The sequence below is a fragment of the Primulina tabacum genome, chromosome 4, assembly GCF_025594145.1.
Source record: "Primulina tabacum isolate GXHZ01 chromosome 4, ASM2559414v2, whole genome shotgun sequence".
Taxonomy (NCBI): Eukaryota; Viridiplantae; Streptophyta; class Magnoliopsida; order Lamiales; family Gesneriaceae; genus Primulina; species Primulina tabacum.
In genome coordinates, this window is record NC_134553.1 from 1,242,592 (window position 1) to 1,261,821 (window position 19,230).

Below are 19,230 nucleotides of genomic sequence, written 5' to 3' on the forward strand. Positions count from 1 at the left end.
AGATGATAAAATATGTATGATTTATAATTCCGATTATTTGTAAAATTTGAAACAAATTATATACAAAACAAAAATATATGTGCAATTAATGTCTCGCCATAAACACTAAATAAAATATAAATTACCCAGGATGGATCTAAATATGTGAACAATGGATTATAATTCTTTAGAAACTTTAAAATTGGTCAAATGATTAATGTAGTATTTTGGTAATAACGGTAGTGCATAATATTTTATTATAAACTTAAAAACATGGGGTCTCTTTTTGGTTTCATAAAGTAGTTTTTCAGTTAAAAGCCGCGACAAGTGCGCGTTATTCTGTATTGTTATTTTTCACTATCTTTTATTTATTTGCAGAAATGTATAGTTTTTGGTTCTTTCCTCCGAAATCAATGCAATGCCCCCTTCTCTCTCGATCGATCTTTGCCTCACAACCGAACACCATACCCAAAGTCTTGTTTTCTTCTGGATTCCCACCCTGATTTTAGCCAAAAGGGCACCTGGAAAAAGACAAGAAATTTGTATTTCCGAAGACAGGTAAACTTTTGTGTTGAGCCTCTTGTTCCGATATTTTTATTACAAATTTTGACCACCCTTTCTGTTGTTTGTTGATTTAATGGTGGGAGTAGGCAAAAGAAAAGAGATTCTGTCAAGAAATGAGATGACGGAAACTAGATAATCTTTCCATGAATTCTTAATCTTGAGATATATTTTTTCGGCGTAAACAAATTTTGGATTGGGTTGTTTTGCAGGATATTTTCTTTTGTAAATGCTTTTATCTAACATTTTCATTAATGTTTCCTCGTTGAAACAGCTTATTTTTGGAGACTTTTGTTTGATGAGTGATGGGAGCTTATGAGTTCGCGACAATAGATTTTGAATGAACATTCAAAGAACTCGGTTAAGAGGAAGTTTGATCGTATGAGAAGCTGTGGATTGCTAGTTGTTTTCCATGTGACGCCGGGGAAAATCCAAGATGCACGGATATGAATGGAGACTCGTAAAGGGATCGATGAGTTGGAAATACTAAAAATGCTTCAGCCAAGTGAAATTCATCATTGATTGATAAAATGAAGAGCGGATTTTATAATGATAACGGCCGAAACACAGGTGCTGATTCAGTCAACGCCGTTCCAAGTGAATATCAGCCGTTCAGACCGGTGAAGAATTTTCACCGGAGTTATTAAGGGATTGTCTTATGTCTGGAAGAAATCCTTTTGTGAATGAGGTCGATTGTAATACGAAGAATAAGCAATGTTCGGATGTTGTCCAGAATCACCACCATCCTGCATGTGAGGATCTAACAGATCATCCTGGATCAAGGATCCCAGATGGTTCGTTCTCGGGAAAAATGAAATTTCTGTGCAGCTTTGGTGGAAGAATATTTCCGAGACCAAATGATGGGAAACTTAGATATGTCGGTGGAGAGACAAGGATTATATCCATTCGGAAATACATTACTTATGTCGAGCTTATGAGAAAGACCAGTGGAATCTGCAATCAAGCTCACACAATTAAGTACCAGCTTCCTGGTGAAGACTTGGATGCACTTATATCCGTGTCTTCGGATGAGGATCTTCAGCATATGATAGAAGAGTGCCATGATTTAGAGAGAAGTTCTCAAAGACTCAGAATATTTCTTGTTTCTTCCAGTGATAGTGAAAGCTCGTGTTCTTTGGAATCGAAGACTACGCAGCAAGGTGATGTCGATCATTATGTTGTTGCGGTAAATGGCATTTTTGATCCAAGCCATCAAAGGAGCTCAAGTCGGGAGAGTTTGGCAAGCCAGAGGGGAAATAATATGGATGGAAGTCCTACAATTCAGAGGGACTTCCCATCATCACATCATCTTGCAGAGAAAAGGAGCGAAGGAAGCTCCACAAGTCTGAAATTTACTCCTTCAAGTCCTGTTTCCAAATTTCTTAACGCATCTTATATTCCATCTCCTCCTCTGTCTCCCGTTCGGTTTAAAGAGCCAAAGAATTCTTACATAAAACGTCATGAAGATGCTTTGTATCGTGATGACTGTGAATATGCTCATCCGTATGTGATGGATGCCCCAGGTTTCGACCACCCTTCATGTGCTGATGTCGCAGGTTATCGTGTACCAGTGATAGGTAGTCCTATAATGGGCTCTCACCTTCGGAAGTTGAGTAAAGAAATTGAGAATCTTCCATCATATGATCCGAGTAACTTTAATAGGAGAGGCCTGAAAAATACTGTGCCACAGTATGAAGAGAGGTCTTATGTCTCTTCAGAAGTTTCCAGCTCATATCAGCAAACGGTAGCAGCACAACAACGACATCGGATGGCAGATGAGAATTATCATGTTTTCAATAATAAGGATTCTCTCTCCCTCGAAAACGCAAATGATAATGAGGTTAATATTGAACGGGGTTTAGATGCAAAAGTTTCGGTAGAGAACAAAGACACTTCTTTTGATCGAGATATAAAACAAAAAGACTCTAGCACTGGTTATGCTCCAGATGCCAAATTTGTGGACCACGAACATAATTCGCCAAAAATAATATGTCTCCCCGATTCAAACCTTCGCTCACATCTCCCTATCCTACAAATGCATGGGCCTGAGAATCCTGATTCGTCGTCTAACTTTTCGGAAAATCAATCAGAAATCCATTCTCAACCATTACTGATTCCTCACAAAATCGGTATACCAGAAATTCCAGTTATGGTTGAAGATGTAATGGATCATGCACCACTGGATGCCCCGTCCTCCTCTAAGGCTATCCATCCCATACAAGACGAGCCGAGTGATGAGATTGAATCACCTGGACAAGAAACGGAAGCTGGAAGTGTCATCCTTGAATCCGACTATGATGTATAATATTAGTTTCTTAGTTCTCATATTTACGAAGTAACATGCAAGAATCAGTTTTATCGGTTTACTCGTGCATTTTCTCGTAGGTTGGTAGTGCTGACGAAGATAATAAGGACGAATCTATAAGTGATGCTGCAATAATGGAAATGGAAGCTGGCATATATGGTTTGCAGGTTCACGCCTAAACTTATTTTATGGTTGTAATTTAAGCTACTTTCCATTTAATCAATTTAGTTGCACTTCCACTCATGAATATGATCCATTACCATAATTTTGAATGAGTTTTGCTCAATGATGCAGATAATTAAAAATGCCGATCTTGAAGACCTACTAGAGTTGGGATCTGGTACGTTTGGAACTGTTTATCATGGAAAGTGGAGGGGAACAGATGTTGCCATCAAGAGAATAAAAAAGAGTTGTTTTGCTGGGAGATTGTCTGAACAAGAAAGACTGGTTTGTCCCCATTTAAACATAGTTAACTGTAATTTTTTTACTTGTCATTTGACATGAAAAATGCACACCAGAATCCTACCTAAATTATCGTTTCCACCTTTTCACAGACTAAAGATTTTTGGAGGGAGGCTCAAATCCTTTCCAAACTTCACCATCCGAATATAGTAGCGTTCTATGGGGTCGTTCCTGATGGACCTGAAACCACATTAGCTACCGTAACTGAGTACATGGCTAATGGATCGTTAAGGCGCGTCCTCTTAAAGAAAGATAAGTGAGTTTTTTTCTGGATTCTTTTCCTGGCTACACTATAGAACTTTGTATTCCCGAGAATTGTTCTTTGAGAGTTTGAATTCTACTGATAGGGGACTTGATCGGCGTAAAAAAGTGATAATTGCATTGGATGCTGCCTTTGGCATGGAGTACTTGCATCTGAAAAACATCGTTCATTTTGATTTAAAATGTGATAATTTGCTGGTAAATTTAGGAGATCCACACCGACCCGTGTGCAAAGTGAGTCCTTGATCTATGTGCAAACTTATATACTTCAAAACTCATTCTTGTGAAGAAATGAAGCTCAGATAGAGACTATTTGATTATTAGGTTGGCGATTTTGGACTATCAAGGATCAAGCAGAACACCCTCGTGTCAGGTGGCGTGCGTGGAACTCTTCCGTGGATGGCTCCCGAGCTATTAAATGGAAGTAGTAGTCGAGTTTCTGAAAAAGTATGCAAAACTAACCAACAATGTGAACTGAATTGCATAATTTATTGACAAAGTTACAAATACTTCAAGCTTTTGTGATTTCATTGAAACTTGGAATGATCCAAGAGTCATGACATGTCACAGGTTGATGTTTTCTCGTTTGGAATCGCTATGTGGGAAATCTTGACTGGCGAAGAACCGTATGCAAACATGCATTGTGGAGCTATTATAGGTAAGCTTGATGTTGTAGCCGTCTAGATCTCTGAATATGGTTCTAGGGATGTGCCTAATCAGATTCAACATCAAGTCATACATTTTTCCCTCGACGAAATCGTGGGTTCGCCCCACTTGATAACAAAGCAACTTCTGAAATAAAATGATACATCTTCACTTAAACTAGTTTCTTGATACTGATTCATCATCTAATTTATTTATCTTGATCTATATATGAAGGTGGCATTGTAAATGATACACTGAGGCCGCCGATCCCGGAACGGTGCGACCAAGAATGGAGAAATTTGATGGAAGAATGCTGGACACACGATCCTGCTATCAGGCCATCTTTTACAGAGATAACAATCAGACTTCGTGCTATGTCCACTGCACTCCAACCAAAGAGATTCAATAGAGTCCAAAGATGAACCTAAAATTCTAGCCGAAAATGAGGTGGTATTTTGATAGCTTAAGTAGACTAAGAAAATAGACATTTCCCTATTATATTTTTTCATCCAAATGTTGTAAATTAATGTTTCGTAGATAAAAGTTGTTTTAATCATCTCAGCCGATTCGAACTTACAAATTCAGATTTAGTCGATTTCTTTGGTCCAACCAAGGAGAATCAATTATATTTTGGTCCTTGGGAAATTTTATTTAGGGTAAAAACAACAGTTATTATAGAAGTTTAATTCAAAATTTCAATAATAAAGAAAATTACAAATTTGAAAGTGGATATTTGTTTATTAATGATTTTGATCTTTTATGGTATTTTTTTCGTCTATTTCTATTTCTAGTAATTTTAATAGTTTTTATTGAAAGTGTTAATATGACACTACGCATCAGCGGTCCATAAAAAATGGCTAAATTTACAAAAAAAAAATCAAAGATGACAAAGAAAACTATAATTCGACAAAAATCATAAAAAATAAACTAAGACTAAAAATGTGATTTTATTGTATAATTGGGACACGAAATAGATATGGGTTTGGTAAATGGGCCAAGTTTAGGGACCCGAGCCGAGTTCATTTTACCATAAAGCTGGGACCAGAGTCGATCAAAAGTTATGTGAGTGGTAATCGGCCACATGACGCAATAGCCAAACGATCTTACGTTTCCTTCTCCTTCCTTTCAAAGAATCCATTTTGTGCTGTATCAAGCGTAAGTTCAAGCAACTACCACTCTATGATGGTCGGATGCCTTTCATTAAGCTATCCTGATGTTTTATTCTCAAGAAACTTGCAGTCAAGTTCCAAACCCAGTTTCACTTCTCAAGATGCCTTTATTTTTCTGCAGAAATGCAGCAGCTTCAGACAGCTGAAGCAGATACATGGTAGAATTATCAGAAATGGGTTTGATGATTGTGAATTGATTGCTACGAGATTGCTTCAGCTTTGTTCTTCTTATGGGAAGTTGGATTATGCGACTTTTGTGTTTCTACAAATTGATGAGCCCACCACGTTTGCCTGGAATTTTCTTATCAGAACATATATTGTAAATGGATGCTCGCGTCGAGCTATTCTTTGGTATAATTCGATGATTTGTGACGGGGTGAGATTAGATAAGTTCACCTTCCCGTTTGTAATGAAAGCTTGTTTGGATTGTTTTTATGTTGAGAAGGCGAAGGAGGTTTACGGGCTTGCGATTAAAACCGGGTTTTATGGAGATGTATATTTGGATAATGTTTTGATTGATTTGTATTTCAAGTGCGGGGTTTTGAATGATGGGATCAAGTTGTTTCATAAAATGTGTGGGAAAAATGTAGTATCCTGGACTACTGTTGTTGCAGGGCTTGCTTGTACTGGAAGAATGGATTCAGCACAACAGCTGTTTGATGAGATGCCTGTAAGAAATGTGGTTTCTTGGACTGCCATGATCAATGGATATGCCAAGAGCAAGGAACCCGAAAAGGCATTCGAGTTATTCTCAAGAATGCAGGGTGATAACGTGAGCCCGAATGAGCACACACTTGTTGGTCTTCTCGGGGCTTGCACAGAATTGGGGAGCCTTAAATTAGGTTATTGGGTGCACGACTTTGCGATCAAGAGTGGGTTTGAGATCGGGCCTTTTCTTGGGACTGCATTGGTTGACATGTATAGCAAATGTGGTAGTTTGGAGCATGCTAAACGAGTATTTGAAAGTATGGAGGACAAGAGTGTAGCTACATGGAATACGATGATCACCAGTCTTGGTGTTCATGGACGTGGTCATGAAGCCATTGCTCTTTTTGGGGAGATGGAGAGGATGAACGTGGAGCCGGATGGGATCACTTTCGTTGGCATCTTGTGTGCTTGCCTGCGCGTGAATGACTTAGGAAAGGGTCTTGAGTATTTTGCGCACATGACTGAACGATATGGTATTACACCAAGCATTGAACATTATACTTGCTTGTCTGAGATATACTCCCGTTTAACATCATAAAATCAGACCCTCTAGTGTTGTGATTGTTGGATGTAGATATGCAGTCAGGGGTTGCATTTCAGCAAATGCATTCGATGCAATGCAGCATGATACAATGCAAAAGGAGACATTACTGATGATAATTTTCAGGAATTTGTGACCAACAATAAGAAGAAATGAATGGCCTTGTCCTGTAACTGGCCCCTTTGACCAAAATTCCAGCTTCTCGCAGGGTGGGTGGAAAATGAACCTTCCATGAATTGAAAGTATTTTTTATTTTTTGGCTTCCAAGGAAATTTTTTTTTTTTAACTACTTAGACATACCATTACAGCACATTTGGCAAACCAAACAAGACTGACTCAATCATCCACGTCTTTGCCAAATATGCTACGGTGCGAAGAAAGACACAGATAAGGTCTCATTTAGTGTAAACTTGTGAGCTTTGTGTATTATTCGACAAAGTTAATTTAGAAATAGCGAGTCACTGGTTATATTTTCATACACTGGGACAAGAATGTAGGTTATCAATTTCGGGCTACGATCTGTCATCTCTGCAATGTGGTTCAATATATGCACAAGGGAAGTGTTTAACCGAAAATAAAAAATTTCATGGTTACAAAAGCATATCTTGAAATATACGGGCCAAGACTCGCGAGGACAAACGATTAAGCACCTCCGGAAGCACTTTGGCAGTGAGTCCTGGAAAGACCGGAAGTAGCTCTTGGATCAGTTGAGGAACATTTATACCCTGTAGTTTAGAGACAAAATCTATCAGATATTACTGCAATCTTTCCATCATCGTGCAGTGAATAGAAGGGCAAATGTAAGTTACTGTTAACATAGTCTTGAGCTACGTTTAAAGATTGTTTTGTTTATACATTGGTCAAAGTATTGAAGGATTATGAAATTGTAACATTTGAGCTGTGTATAATGTTTCATTAATAAAACAGCTATGTGTAATTCAATGTCATTTACTGTATTAGTGTTTCATTGACATACTTACCGGTAATTTGTCATATATCCAATACATTATTGATTATTCGCTATGTATGCTTGCGTGTATCCAATCAATATGGTAAAGATGTAATCCGAATTGCAGCAAAAGAAGTGATATGAACGCTAAAATTTAATGATGAATTTTCTACTTTTGGCCTCAAGATTGGTGGGGGAACGAGATTCTCGAAAATATGCCAATGAGATGATCGATAATTCCAGCACAACCCAGTCTTAAACAATAAAGCACCATGACACCAGAACTTGATCTTGTAAGCTAAGTAATCTTCTTTTCATCTGACAAATGATGGCGCAGTTGAACACTAATTCTACCAACTTTACCCGTTTTAAATAAGTTTCAAAATCATTGTGCTGATAATGCAACTTACCACAGGGACATAAATAATGCACAAAACTTTTCTTTGCAATAGTAATGAAAATAAAACTCAAAGACTTTGTATTTACCTTATCTGATGAAGGTATAGTTCCAGCACCCAAGAATCCAACGATTTTCTGAACATTGTTTAAAATAAGTTTATCCTCCTCAGTGATCGTGGGAAGAAGAGCAGCTGTCCTGAAAGGCCCCAGGGTAGGAATGAAGCCAAAAACTGGGGATATGTTTCTGATGCCAAGTAGTAGCATTATCTGCACTAACTGCTCCCTTGTAATGGCATCAATGCCCTTAACAATCTGTTTATGAGTCACCCAAGAAAAATATTAATCGGGGCACATAATCTCTTTGCAGAAACAAAGAAGCATCTAACAAATGACGTTTTAAGTCCCTCAATATAGTTGTTAACATATATCGTTGATAAAAGAATTATTACAAAGTTTTTGTGGTAAAATAGTCTGGTAAATCATCTTGAGCTGTTGACCATTATCAGTTTCATACGGCCAATAACGAACTTGCTTGCCATAATTTATTTTTATATAAACATAAATATGATTCCAAGTCGCCACAGATTCATAATTTCTCTCTTAAGCAGAGTTCACTAACCAAAAATCCAAATATAATCACGCTTAGAACCAAAACTACTTTGGTGATAATTGAATGCTTCTATATTAAGCTATTACTGGTTCCGCCTAAGCACATTGCTCTAAACTAGATATGCACTTGTAAGTCAAATGGCTAGCAAATATGGAAACCACAATGTAACAATACCTCATCCAACAGAAAATCTCGAAAAAAGTTCCCCTTATCAGATAGTAAAAAAGCCAAGGCTGCTCTTGTTTGGATTGGCTGTGCTTGCGAATCACTGGTCGTAAAACCAAGAAGTAAATTGTTTGTTTGATTTTGTAGAATCCCAAGATCTGCCATTCTTCCATTCAGATTTTCTCCACCTCCACTCTTTGCCGCATCTATGAAATTCTCAAAAGCTTGCATGACATCAATAAATCTTTCAGCATCGAAGATACCAGTTTTCCCATATATTGTGTAACGTAAAGCATTCCTTAAACGTGGAGATTCGTCGGTGAGCAGTCTCTTAAATTCACAAGAGAGAAATGACAAAATTATTATTCAATCTCGTATCAAGTTGAGAAAAAAACTCAAGAAATCAATAAAAGTAAAGAACACCCCATTGCTAATTAACTTCATAAAGATGCAAACATGAAGGAATGCATGGACACATAAAATATATCCATGGTATTCCCAGTTTTCTCCCAAAAGACATTTTCACCCCATGTTCACACATCCTTATTAAATCATCATTTACAATTTAATTTTTCACAACTCCCCAAAAATTCTCTCATCATATTACATTCTATCTCAATACAATATATCTTAAAGTTTAAAATAACTGGACAATCTTTTAAAACCTAAACCCAAATATTCTAACATGACATGACATTTATAAAATAAAAGATTTTCTTCCGAAAACATAACCACATACACATCACATTCTGCAAATAGATAAATCTGATCAATGTGTTTCCGCACCTGTGCGATGTATGGATAGGCTTCATCTACAATGGCAAAATCAGGATTTCCCACTAAAGCTATGCCCTCCAGCACCCCAATTGCTCTAATAATAAGTGCGAAATAAGGCGGAATTCTGAATGGATAATCAAATGTTATCTGTGCTAAATCTGAAGCAAGCTCCTGAAAGTTAATATTTTTTGCTCCCCCACCCTCGAGGGCCTGATCGAAAACTTTGGCAAGTACAGGTAAAATGGGTTCCAAATTAACTCCTTCTGGAATAAAGCCTAGTTTAACAAAATCTTTTACTATTGCACCATAATCTCGATGAATAAGGTGGGCAATAGCTTCAATCATGCCATATTTCTGATCATCTGTCAACTTTGTCACCAGGCCTGCCATATTTCGCACCAGTCAATTATATGCAAGGGAACAAAGTGCACGATTCTTAACAGAGAGCACAATTCTTACATTTGGTGGCATGCAAAGCTTTGGAAAGAAAGAGAGAAAAACATTTAGATTAAATAATCAAATCACTTATTTCATCCTGTTCAATTTATAAATGTACATGAATCCATGAACTATAACAGAGAGATTATAAAGCTCAATATATTCATATTTACAGAAGGCTGTCAAATGTACGTACAATCATAAACGAATCTGAAAATTTTGCCACAGGTTACTCGTGAAAGAATGCATTTTGTCTTTATCCTAGTACAGCACCATATATGTAAAACATCAGGAAACAAGCAAGCACCTCCAGCTCTCGCTTTTGTCGCTCACCTATTTCGTGAAACCTCCTCACAATAATAAACGGCTTTTCTCACCTTATTCAATAAGTGATAGTTTCTGGAATACCATTGGCAAAGATTTCAATAAAATTCAAAATAAATTCCACCGACCAGTAGTAATAAAAAGTTTAATTTTAATGGAGGAAGTAATCTGCAGTTCATAAAGAAATTCAACAAAAAAAGGTACACTACAAATATTTTACCAAAATCCAGTATAGCCAGCTTCCCATCTGGGGTACGAATTAAATTTCCCGGATGTGGATCAGCATGGAAAAAGCCAGTGTCAAGCAACTGCAAATCAAGAAAAAGTAAGCAAGATGAGATTGGTGAATATATCCAAAGGAGCTTTCTTTTTACATATCATGTAGCAACTTCTTCATATTTATGCATCGATTTACAACCATCCATATAAATAATGTTCTAGTTGGCATATAACAATATCAATTATTTATTTTCAAGATATTTGAACCCCCACACATGGAGACAGGAGTGGCATCTTGGGTTTTCAATCAAGCAACCATTAAAACCCAATATCAACACAAATTACCTGCTTAAGGTAGCATATAACTCCAACATTTACCAACTCTCCAACATCACTTTCAGTACTTTGTGACAGTTTCTCCCCATCTATCCATTGTGTTGTCAGTACCTTCCTAGCAGTGTATTTTTCATATGTCTTGGGCACAACTACCTGTAAGTCCGAATATTAGTAAGTGTGAGAAATCACAAACAAGGTTTTCATTACTTCGTTGGTTTTTACTCGTGATTTTGATCAAGAACCCTTTTTTAAGGAACATTACCTGGGGAAGGTCTTTCTTTATCATTTCTGCAAATATTGTTCCATTTTCCCCTTCATTAACATAATCAAGCTCCTCAAAGAAGCGAGCAGCCCATTCATCAACCAATCCAACAACATCAACTGAAATCTGAAGAAAATAGATGTCATCGGATCTACATACACATTTTTTAAATCACCTCTTTGGCAAGTTATATAGAAACGGGAACACAAAATCTATACCTGAGGAAATTTACGAAGAAAAAGTCCCAAGTTCCTTATGATGAACAAGTCAACTGTAACAGTCTCAAGGACAAAAGGTCTTTGAACCTTGACAGCAACCAAATCCCCAGTTTCCTTTATCCGGCCCTTATAGACCTGGCCTAGTGATGCTGCCATTTATTTCCATAAGAATGAAAATAAATAAGCTTCAGGTATTCCCAAGGAAAGAAACATAAAGTTAAACTCGTAAAATATTAGACTCCATGATATATTGTCATTAGTAATTTGATACAAACAAATGCTGGTAAACCATTAAAGGCTTTTGAGATTGATTACCTGCAGCAATAGGGGAAGGAGAAAGTTCAGTGTATAAATTATACCACGGCTGTCCAAGTTCTTCTTCAATAAGTGCCATAGCCACATCATCTGGAAATGATGGAACCTGCAAAAGCAACGGACAAAAAAGTCAACAATTGAAATCCTGATCACTCACATGTACCCCTGAAAGATTTTGTGGCCAGAGGACCAATAAAATGTTGCTAATGGTGTTTTCAGAGTTTTCATCAATGAGCCATGCGATTAAAATAAATTCACAGCTAAAAAATTAACATAAGATTCCAGTAGACCAGTACCCTGGACCTAATTGGGACATGCAGAAGAAAGAGCTGTATGGCACACTTATGTTTTCTTTAGCATTTCAACTACTCGGCTCACAAGGAAGGAAAGGAATTCACAGTCTTATCTAGATTGCATTCCCCCATTCACATATAAAATCAAGCTTGCATTTGTCACAATACATACCCAATTACCCAGTGGTTCAGTATCGAGCAATGTATTTCTCACTTAAAAAATATGTGAAGTTAAAGTGATTGTAGCCTTGTTTAGGATAATCCAAGTTCAATGCAAGTTCTCTTCAACTGAACACATTCTGGAACCCAAAAGGAAAGAAAAAGAAATTTACGAATTAAGAGTATCATAAAGTTCAAAAATCCCGAAATCAAATTAAATTTGTCTAAGAAGGCTGTAGGTTATTTATCTACGACAAATGTCATGTCAAAGAAAGCCAAATAGCATTTCATCCATTTACAACTTGGGGATATGAAAATGAATTTACCTTGTCACAAAGCTTTTGTAGTTCAACCATTGCCGCAGGTGACAGTATATCTGGACGGATACTCAATGCTTGCCCAAGCTTTATGTATGCTGGTCCCAAAGAGGTAACTATTTCCCTCAATTCGATAGCTCGGGCAACCTCATTCTATTTAGACAGAAAGAAACAGAGATTATATGAAAAATGAAAGGCCAAGTGTAAAGAGGCGAGGCCTATATCTTAGAAAATGCATGACTTTGCAGACTCACGAGCTTTATATCTTTAATGCCTAAAGTACAAGACCTTGAATCAACAAAGACGGGAAACTCACTGATGGAGAAGAGAATGCATATGGTCCGGAAAGATATTGCATATAAATTTTCATAATCATCTCAAAGATTGTTGCAACAAAAAATTCAAAATAATCAAAATTGACAAGTGGCAATATAAAGAATCAAAGCAAAACTGGCATTTCACCTCTTTTAACTTGTTTTTTATGAAATCCCAGGAAAGGCGAGAAAGGAAGCCTCCAGCCACAGACGATAATTGGACTATACGAGTGGCAACAGCACGTGGCCTTTTTCCCCAGTAAGCAGCAATCGTATCAGGTTCATAAACCAATGGCAAAAACTCACTGCTCTCATCAACCTGAAGAAGCAGAATACCTCGCAAGGCGTTACAAAGCTGCCACAACTTCTTTTTACCATGAAAATATTAAGAAATACTTGTGTTGATAGAAACCAATCAAATCAAACACTGTTGCATTTCGAATAAAATCAGTATTCGCGCTGCATATTGAAATCTCTACTCCGCTGAGAGTTTAGAATTGACTAGATCAAAAAACATTCCACAAAAATAAAATAGTCAATAAGAAAACAACAGGTACGTACAAGATATCATAGAGCACAAACTTGATTTTTCTTTCATTATTGTGTGTTTTATGGAGAATTTGAAATAACACACGTCACTTAAATACAGTAAAAAAACCTTCCATTCCTATGACCCTACAGCTTTGCTTTCCCGCAAAATTCTTCGACGGTATAAACAAAACTGGAGAGCAGAAACCTCAGACTGTTCTCATTTGGGTAAAAACAGCATATGGAGAAGGAAAAAAAGACATATACATCATAGAAACCAACAAAACAACCACAAAAAGCTCTCAAATTAAATATACATAATTCAAAGTTGTGAACATAACCTCAACAAGACGGAGCTTGATACTGTCATCGGCAAATAATGTGTCCTTCAAATTCTGACCCCTGAGTCCTCTCATAAGTACAGCCAACTGCTCATTTTCTTCCATCTGTGCTCTCACCCTTTTGATCTCCTGCGAAACATCCTGAACTCTCTGGCATTTCCAGACAAAGTAAGTCAATAAAACACCACTTTTACACATCGTCATACACTACCCAAAAAATTTCTTCCATTTTTACGCAAGATTTCATCTTTGTGTCCCTGTTTAGATCTAATTTTCGATCAAGATTCTTTATTTATTCAGTTATTCGTTTAACAATTACTTCTTTCGTGTTCCTGATCAGATTAAAAACCATTTTCAGATCATCAATATAGCGACTTCTGCATTCAGTCACTGAAATCATTTAATATTTTAAAATAAAAGGTCATATAATGAAATTAGCTCCAAAGACAAAGAAACATATGAAATAATACTCAGTAAAGCATCCATCTTTACCAGTCAGCATCACTAAGATTTCTCCAATGATAGCATCATGAAAGAGAATCATAAAAGAGAATAGATGGGATATACCTAACACCCAAAGAATTAATATACTCCAAATGCAAACACAATAACTGAAATTCGTCGCAAAACTTACAGTGGAAACACCGTTGACAGATTTAGACGTCGTTTTGGCCGACCCATTAACTTCTTTTGTCGGCGGGGACGATTTCGACGGTCTTGGCTCGGTGGAAACGGCCTTCACAACGCCTTTTCGCTTCCGAGCGTCGATCATTCTCGGGAAAAAATAACGACTGCTCGACTTCACATTCAAGAAAGTCGGAAAAACTGATGAATTCCGGTGCTGAGGATCGATTCCGCAGTAGACCAGCTGAATAGCTGCATCCATGCCGGAATCGCCGAGATTAAGTCAAACTCGGATTAGTTTTGAATATCAATGACGCAACGCCGACAAATTCTGCGTGTTCTGAGGGTGATTTTGATAGGCAAAAATGATGAAACGGCGGCTCAAAAGAAAAACTGTGAACTGGGTTCTGGAGCTGAGTGGGTATGGGTTTGCGGGAAGAAACGTGGAGGAATTTGGAGCGACTGAAATCTTTTTGTACGTTTCCCATTTTTTAGCAAAAATCGTGTGGCCGTTCCCTTTTATGTTCTCAATTGTTCGCTCACTTGTGGCTGGCTTTTCTTCGCCTTCTTTTTGTATTGTCGCCTTCTGAATTTTTGTTCATTTTGTATGCACTAAAATTATATTCGTTTTTTTAAAAGAATCAAATTATTTGGTATCGTGATGGATTCTTTCTTGTTATTTTTTTTATTCTTGATTAATAGCATTTTAATGGAGCTATTTGGGACAAGTGCTGGTGCTGCAGCTCTTAAGTTGCACCATTATTTGGTTACGAATTAATAGTTTGATCTTCTGTTGGTAGAGTAAGATCAACATTTAGTCATCGAACAAACCGCGTAACTCGTACCATTGGCAATTCGGTGTCATGAAACACAACCTCGTTCTTGCTTGTCAAATCATCAGCCTACGAGCATAAAAGACTTGATCGTTCTCCCCTTCTACCGGCGATTGGTTGGCTGTTGCGTTTACGACTACCGTGATCTTCTTTTGGCAACCATATTCGAATCATAAACTCTATGCGAGTGTACAAACACAAATGTCCGCTCAAATTCGTCAAGTTGAACCTTCTCTCATACTCTAAGTCCTCTGGTTTATGCAGTTTCTTTAACAAGTCATGTCTAGGATCAAAACATATTAACGAGACAATTAACATAGTCCAATACACTACTCCGTTTACATTAGTCCTTGGAACGTATGCAGATCCCGTGAGCGTCGTTTTAAACGGAATAAACCAAGTACTTACCTTCTGTCAAAACGACTGTAAATTTGTAATCATCTTCGTATTTATCCAAGCAAAGCCCGTACTTTACCGGATAACAAGCACGGATGATATCCTCGTGTGGACAAGGATAAGTCAAGTAATTTATTATCAAGGGATTCAACAGCACACACTTCTTCTCGCAGGTTTCTCTATAAGAGTGCTTGAACACAAGTAGACCCTCACAGCAGCATAAGAAGTTAGATACGTGTATTCCCTTGACATATATCCGACTGCCAATCCAATGAAAAATCCCTGGCCTTGAAACTTGATCAAACTATACGTGTAGTCACCGGGCAAATCTTTCTCATAGAAGCATTGGGAATTCGATATGTTGGAGTGAACTCTGGCGAATCCCGGATCTCGGATTGTGTCATTCCATGATTTGCGAACTGTTTTGAATAGAAGAAGAGACTTAAAGTTAAAGGGTAGTCTTGAGAGTATGTTTTCCATTACATCGTGTGGATTTTAAATTAAAATTATCAAGGGTTTATTAAAAAATTTACCAAAAAGGATTATGTAACCTTTTGAAAACAAGATTCCGTATTCTTGATTGAAACTAGCAAAGTAGCAATGCACGCGCTAAGAGCGTTTCTCAACCCAAATAATTTTTATTTTTAGATTTATTTCAGTTATTAATCATTATTAAATTTAATAATAATATATCTTTAAGTTTTTTTATAAATTCAAATATATAGACGAGGATAAGTTGATATTTTATTTTAAAAAAATTGAAAAGAAATTTCATTAATCATGTAAGGAGTTACAATAATCATCTAAATGTTCAATCAAACAAGACAGACTTTCAAAATAAATCAAAGGACTAGAATAAAAATGAGCAGCTTTTTCCGGAGCATCTGCTACAACATTTGCTTGTCTATAAGAAAAATGAAACCGAGAATGAAGTTCCTTCATTCAATAGATGCTTGCATTGGTGCACAAGAGATCCAAACACGAGATCCAAACTCCGTAGTATCATTGTCGGGAGATTTGATAGCATCCACAACATTTTGCATCAAGTTTATAGATCACATTTGTCATGTTCATCTCTTTGATCCAGGTTATAGCATTGAATAGAGCAAGAACTTCACATTCCTTCAACATTGGATTTCCAGGGCCGTGTTGCACTCGACATGCCATAAATTCTCCATTTTTCATCTCGCAAGACACAGCTAAGGCCGATGTATTGTTTTTCATAAGGATGGCTGCATCCGTGTTGCATTTCAGGAAATGAGGGGAGAGGTTTGTGCCATCTTTTACATATTGGGTCAATCCTTTGCACGATTTGATTGAATAGAGGTCCTCTTTCTTTTGATGTAGCCAATCATACAATGTCTGTAGAGCTCCATGGACCAGCTGTGACGATGTGCAATGCTTATTGTTTCATAGTTTATCATTTCTTTGTTTCCATAAGCCCCACATGATCATATCAGACTTCCTAACTTCCATATTAGTTAATATATTCATCATAAAAAATATCATTTATGCAAAACTTTCCATCTTAGTTGCACATGAGTTTATAACATGGGAGAGATGAGATTCATTCCAGAATTCTTGAGCAAAAAGGCATGCCATGTGTTTTCGATATGACCACTGCAGTGTACACATGCGAGAGGGACTTGAATACCTTTGCGTTGAAGAGTTGCTCTAACTGGTAAATAGTCTCTAATCGCTCGCCATAAAAAGGTTTTGACTTTTGGTGAGATTTGTAATTTCCAGACATTTTCCATTCTCCCGAAGTCCTAAATTCCATATTGGAAGAATAATCTCAGAAACCACCCATACACCGATTTAACGGTATATCTCACATTTTTGCTGTAATGTCATATTCTTGTATCTGCCACTAGAGTCTCATGTAAGGTATTTTCAAGATTTCACATGTATCCTTGCATTAAAAAATTCATTGATTAGCTCAACAATGATTGAGAGCTCCATATATTTTTCCTAACAAAACTTGGATATTCAAATATATTTTTAAAACACAAAAAATATTATGAGACTATCTCACGATACATTTTGTAAGACGGATCTCCTATCATTAATGAAAATGCAGACTTTTTTATGTAAAAAAAATAATATTTTTGGCTCTAAATATAAATCGGGTTGACCCGATCAACTAGTATCACGAACATAAATTCGTGAGACCGTCTCACAAATGACCAACTTTACTTAAAATTTGGGAATAACTTTTATTTTTATCCTTTTTATGGGACACACAAAAAGTTAAACACATGGCATGCAGCCCATCGTTTTTTCTTATTAAGCCCAATTGTATAACCCAAATCCATTGGATGCCAGGCCACGACTCCATAAATTGCATTTGGACACCTAAATTATAAAATATTTAACATGTTCAAAAAACATATTTAAATCATTTTTCAGGATTAATAAATTATGCAACATAACAGCTGAAAAGGATAATTTTATATATTGATTATTTATTTGTTAATTTATTAGGTTATGTTTGTTTTCTAGAATATCAATCTAATCTTATCAAATGTCCTAGTTGTAATTTTACATGTTCATCTTTATTTTATATTAGTAAAATCGTTTAATATAAAATTACTATGTCGTCCTTCATATATTTTTATTTATTTGTATTAATTATTGAAAATGAGAAAAACATAACTTTTTGCATCTTATTTCAAATAGATATGTAGTCATAAAATTCTGAAAGAACTTTTCAAATAAAAAAAATTACAGATAAAATAATTGAGAAGAAAAAGTAAGTCTTTTTCGGACACGAAGCACAAGGACAGACTTGTCATTTTACTTCCCATTAACGATAAATAAATATAATCGTTTTCAACATATAAGAATACAAACGATACTGAAAATGACAATATTTTTAAATAAATTACGTATATCCTTTTTATAATTTTGGGAACCTCTTAATTTCCAATACGATCTCAGTTCTGTTATAATTTCAATTAAATTATTATAAATTAAACCAAACTAAATCCAATCAAAATTGATTGACCGAAGAAACTTTCGCCTAAAAACAAAAGTCATCTTTCCAAATATGATTCTATTTCATTATGTGCAATTTCAAGAACGAAGAAGAGTTTCAAAATTTTGTTAACCAATCCATCAGAATAATCGAGTGAAATTACGTAGATTCGATCTCGATTAATTTGGTTTAACCGATACAAATCAACTCTCGGAATCAAAATATTTGAATTTTGATCCATTTTTCCTATTGTTTAACATTGCATCTAATTTACAATTAATTATTTTCTAATAAAAATTAAGATTGGTATGTGAATGAATGTGGACCAATTGCTTTTATGAAGTCTTTGATGGAGAGCTCACAAATCAACTTTCTGTAAAAAAAAAAAAAAAAAGCTACAAATGCCAATCACGGCCTTCTAGATGGATCAAATATTATTTATTAAAATAAAATTAGTGACAGAAACTAGGATTCTTGATCAGATCCACATATTCTTTCATGGAATATATAATGTAAAAATAAATTGTTAAAAAGTGATTATGTGATCATATTTGTAGTAAAAATAATATCTTGACATAAAAAATTATATATATTTTTTTTAAAGTTAGGTTGAGTCATAAGACGTAGTTTTCGTGTTTTAACAAAGTTGATTTGAAAATTTTTCTTATCTAATTTATTCAAAAATAAATTATGAAACTTTTTATTAAGTATCATTAGTAAAAAATGAACCACTCGCATACAAATTTGATCAGGTATAATTAAATTTCAATGCAATTTTGTCATTCTTGAATGCTAAACTAGTATT

At 36.0% G+C, this 19,230-nt stretch overlaps 3 protein-coding genes across 3 annotated transcripts; 2 read left to right on the forward strand and 1 right to left on the reverse strand.

Annotated features, from left to right (window-relative positions):
* Positions 1-341: 341 nt before the first annotated feature.
* On the forward strand, positions 342-4,859 carry LOC142542203 (RAF-like serine/threonine-protein kinase 20). Its single transcript, XM_075648704.1, has 9 exons — positions 342-537; positions 815-2,839; positions 2,926-3,012; positions 3,140-3,292; positions 3,400-3,563; positions 3,655-3,802; positions 3,893-4,015; positions 4,139-4,226; positions 4,448-4,859. The coding sequence occupies exons 2-9, from the start codon at positions 1,199-1,201 to the stop codon at positions 4,633-4,635; spliced, it is 2,592 nt and encodes an 863-aa protein (XP_075504819.1). The 5' UTR covers positions 342-537; positions 815-1,198; the 3' UTR covers positions 4,636-4,859.
* A 383-nt stretch (positions 4,860-5,242) lies between these two features.
* LOC142542205 (pentatricopeptide repeat-containing protein At3g26630, chloroplastic) lies at positions 5,243-7,074 on the forward strand. The gene is made up of 2 exons (XM_075648706.1): positions 5,243-6,840; positions 6,940-7,074. Exon 1 carries the CDS (start codon positions 5,393-5,395, stop codon positions 6,626-6,628), a length of 1,236 nt encoding a protein of 411 aa, XP_075504821.1. The 5' UTR covers positions 5,243-5,392; the 3' UTR covers positions 6,629-6,840; positions 6,940-7,074.
* Positions 7,030-14,709, reverse strand: LOC142542204 (uncharacterized). The gene is made up of 13 exons (XM_075648705.1): positions 14,230-14,709; positions 13,596-13,745; positions 12,875-13,045; positions 12,422-12,565; positions 11,644-11,749; positions 11,329-11,477; positions 11,111-11,236; positions 10,858-11,001; positions 10,514-10,601; positions 9,541-9,914; positions 8,764-9,084; positions 8,067-8,291; positions 7,030-7,356 (listed from the first exon to the last, which is right to left on the reverse strand). Exons 1-13 carry the CDS (start codon positions 14,479-14,481, stop codon positions 7,222-7,224), a joined length of 2,385 nt encoding a protein of 794 aa, XP_075504820.1. The 5' UTR covers positions 14,482-14,709; the 3' UTR covers positions 7,030-7,221.
* Positions 14,710-19,230: the final 4,521 nt, after the last annotated feature.

Bases quoted from the DNA above. Each gene is read 5' to 3' on its own strand.
- LOC142542203 (XM_075648704.1), top strand. From the start codon at position 1,199: ATGTCTGGAAGAAATCCTTTTGTGAATGAGGTCGATTGTAATACGAAG. The intron at 3,564-3,654 runs GTGAGTTTTTTT...TTCTACTGATAG, and splicing joins GTCCTCTTAAAGAAAGATAA to GGGACTTGATCGGCGTAAAA. The intron at 4,227-4,447 runs GTAAGCTTGATG...CTATATATGAAG, and splicing joins GCATTGTGGAGCTATTATAG to GTGGCATTGTAAATGATACA.
- LOC142542205 (XM_075648706.1), top strand. From the start codon at position 5,393: ATGATGGTCGGATGCCTTTCATTAAGCTATCCTGATGTTTTATTCTCA.
- LOC142542204 (XM_075648705.1), bottom strand. From the start codon at position 14,481: ATGGATGCAGCTATTCAGCTGGTCTACTGCGGAATCGATCCTCAGCAC. The intron at 12,566-12,874 runs GTGAAATGCCAG...CTGTCTAAATAG, and splicing joins TAAAAAACAAGTTAAAAGAG to AATGAGGTTGCCCGAGCTAT. The intron at 7,357-8,066 runs GTAAATACAAAG...TCTAAACTACAG, and splicing joins CTATACCTTCATCAGATAAG to GGTATAAATGTTCCTCAACT.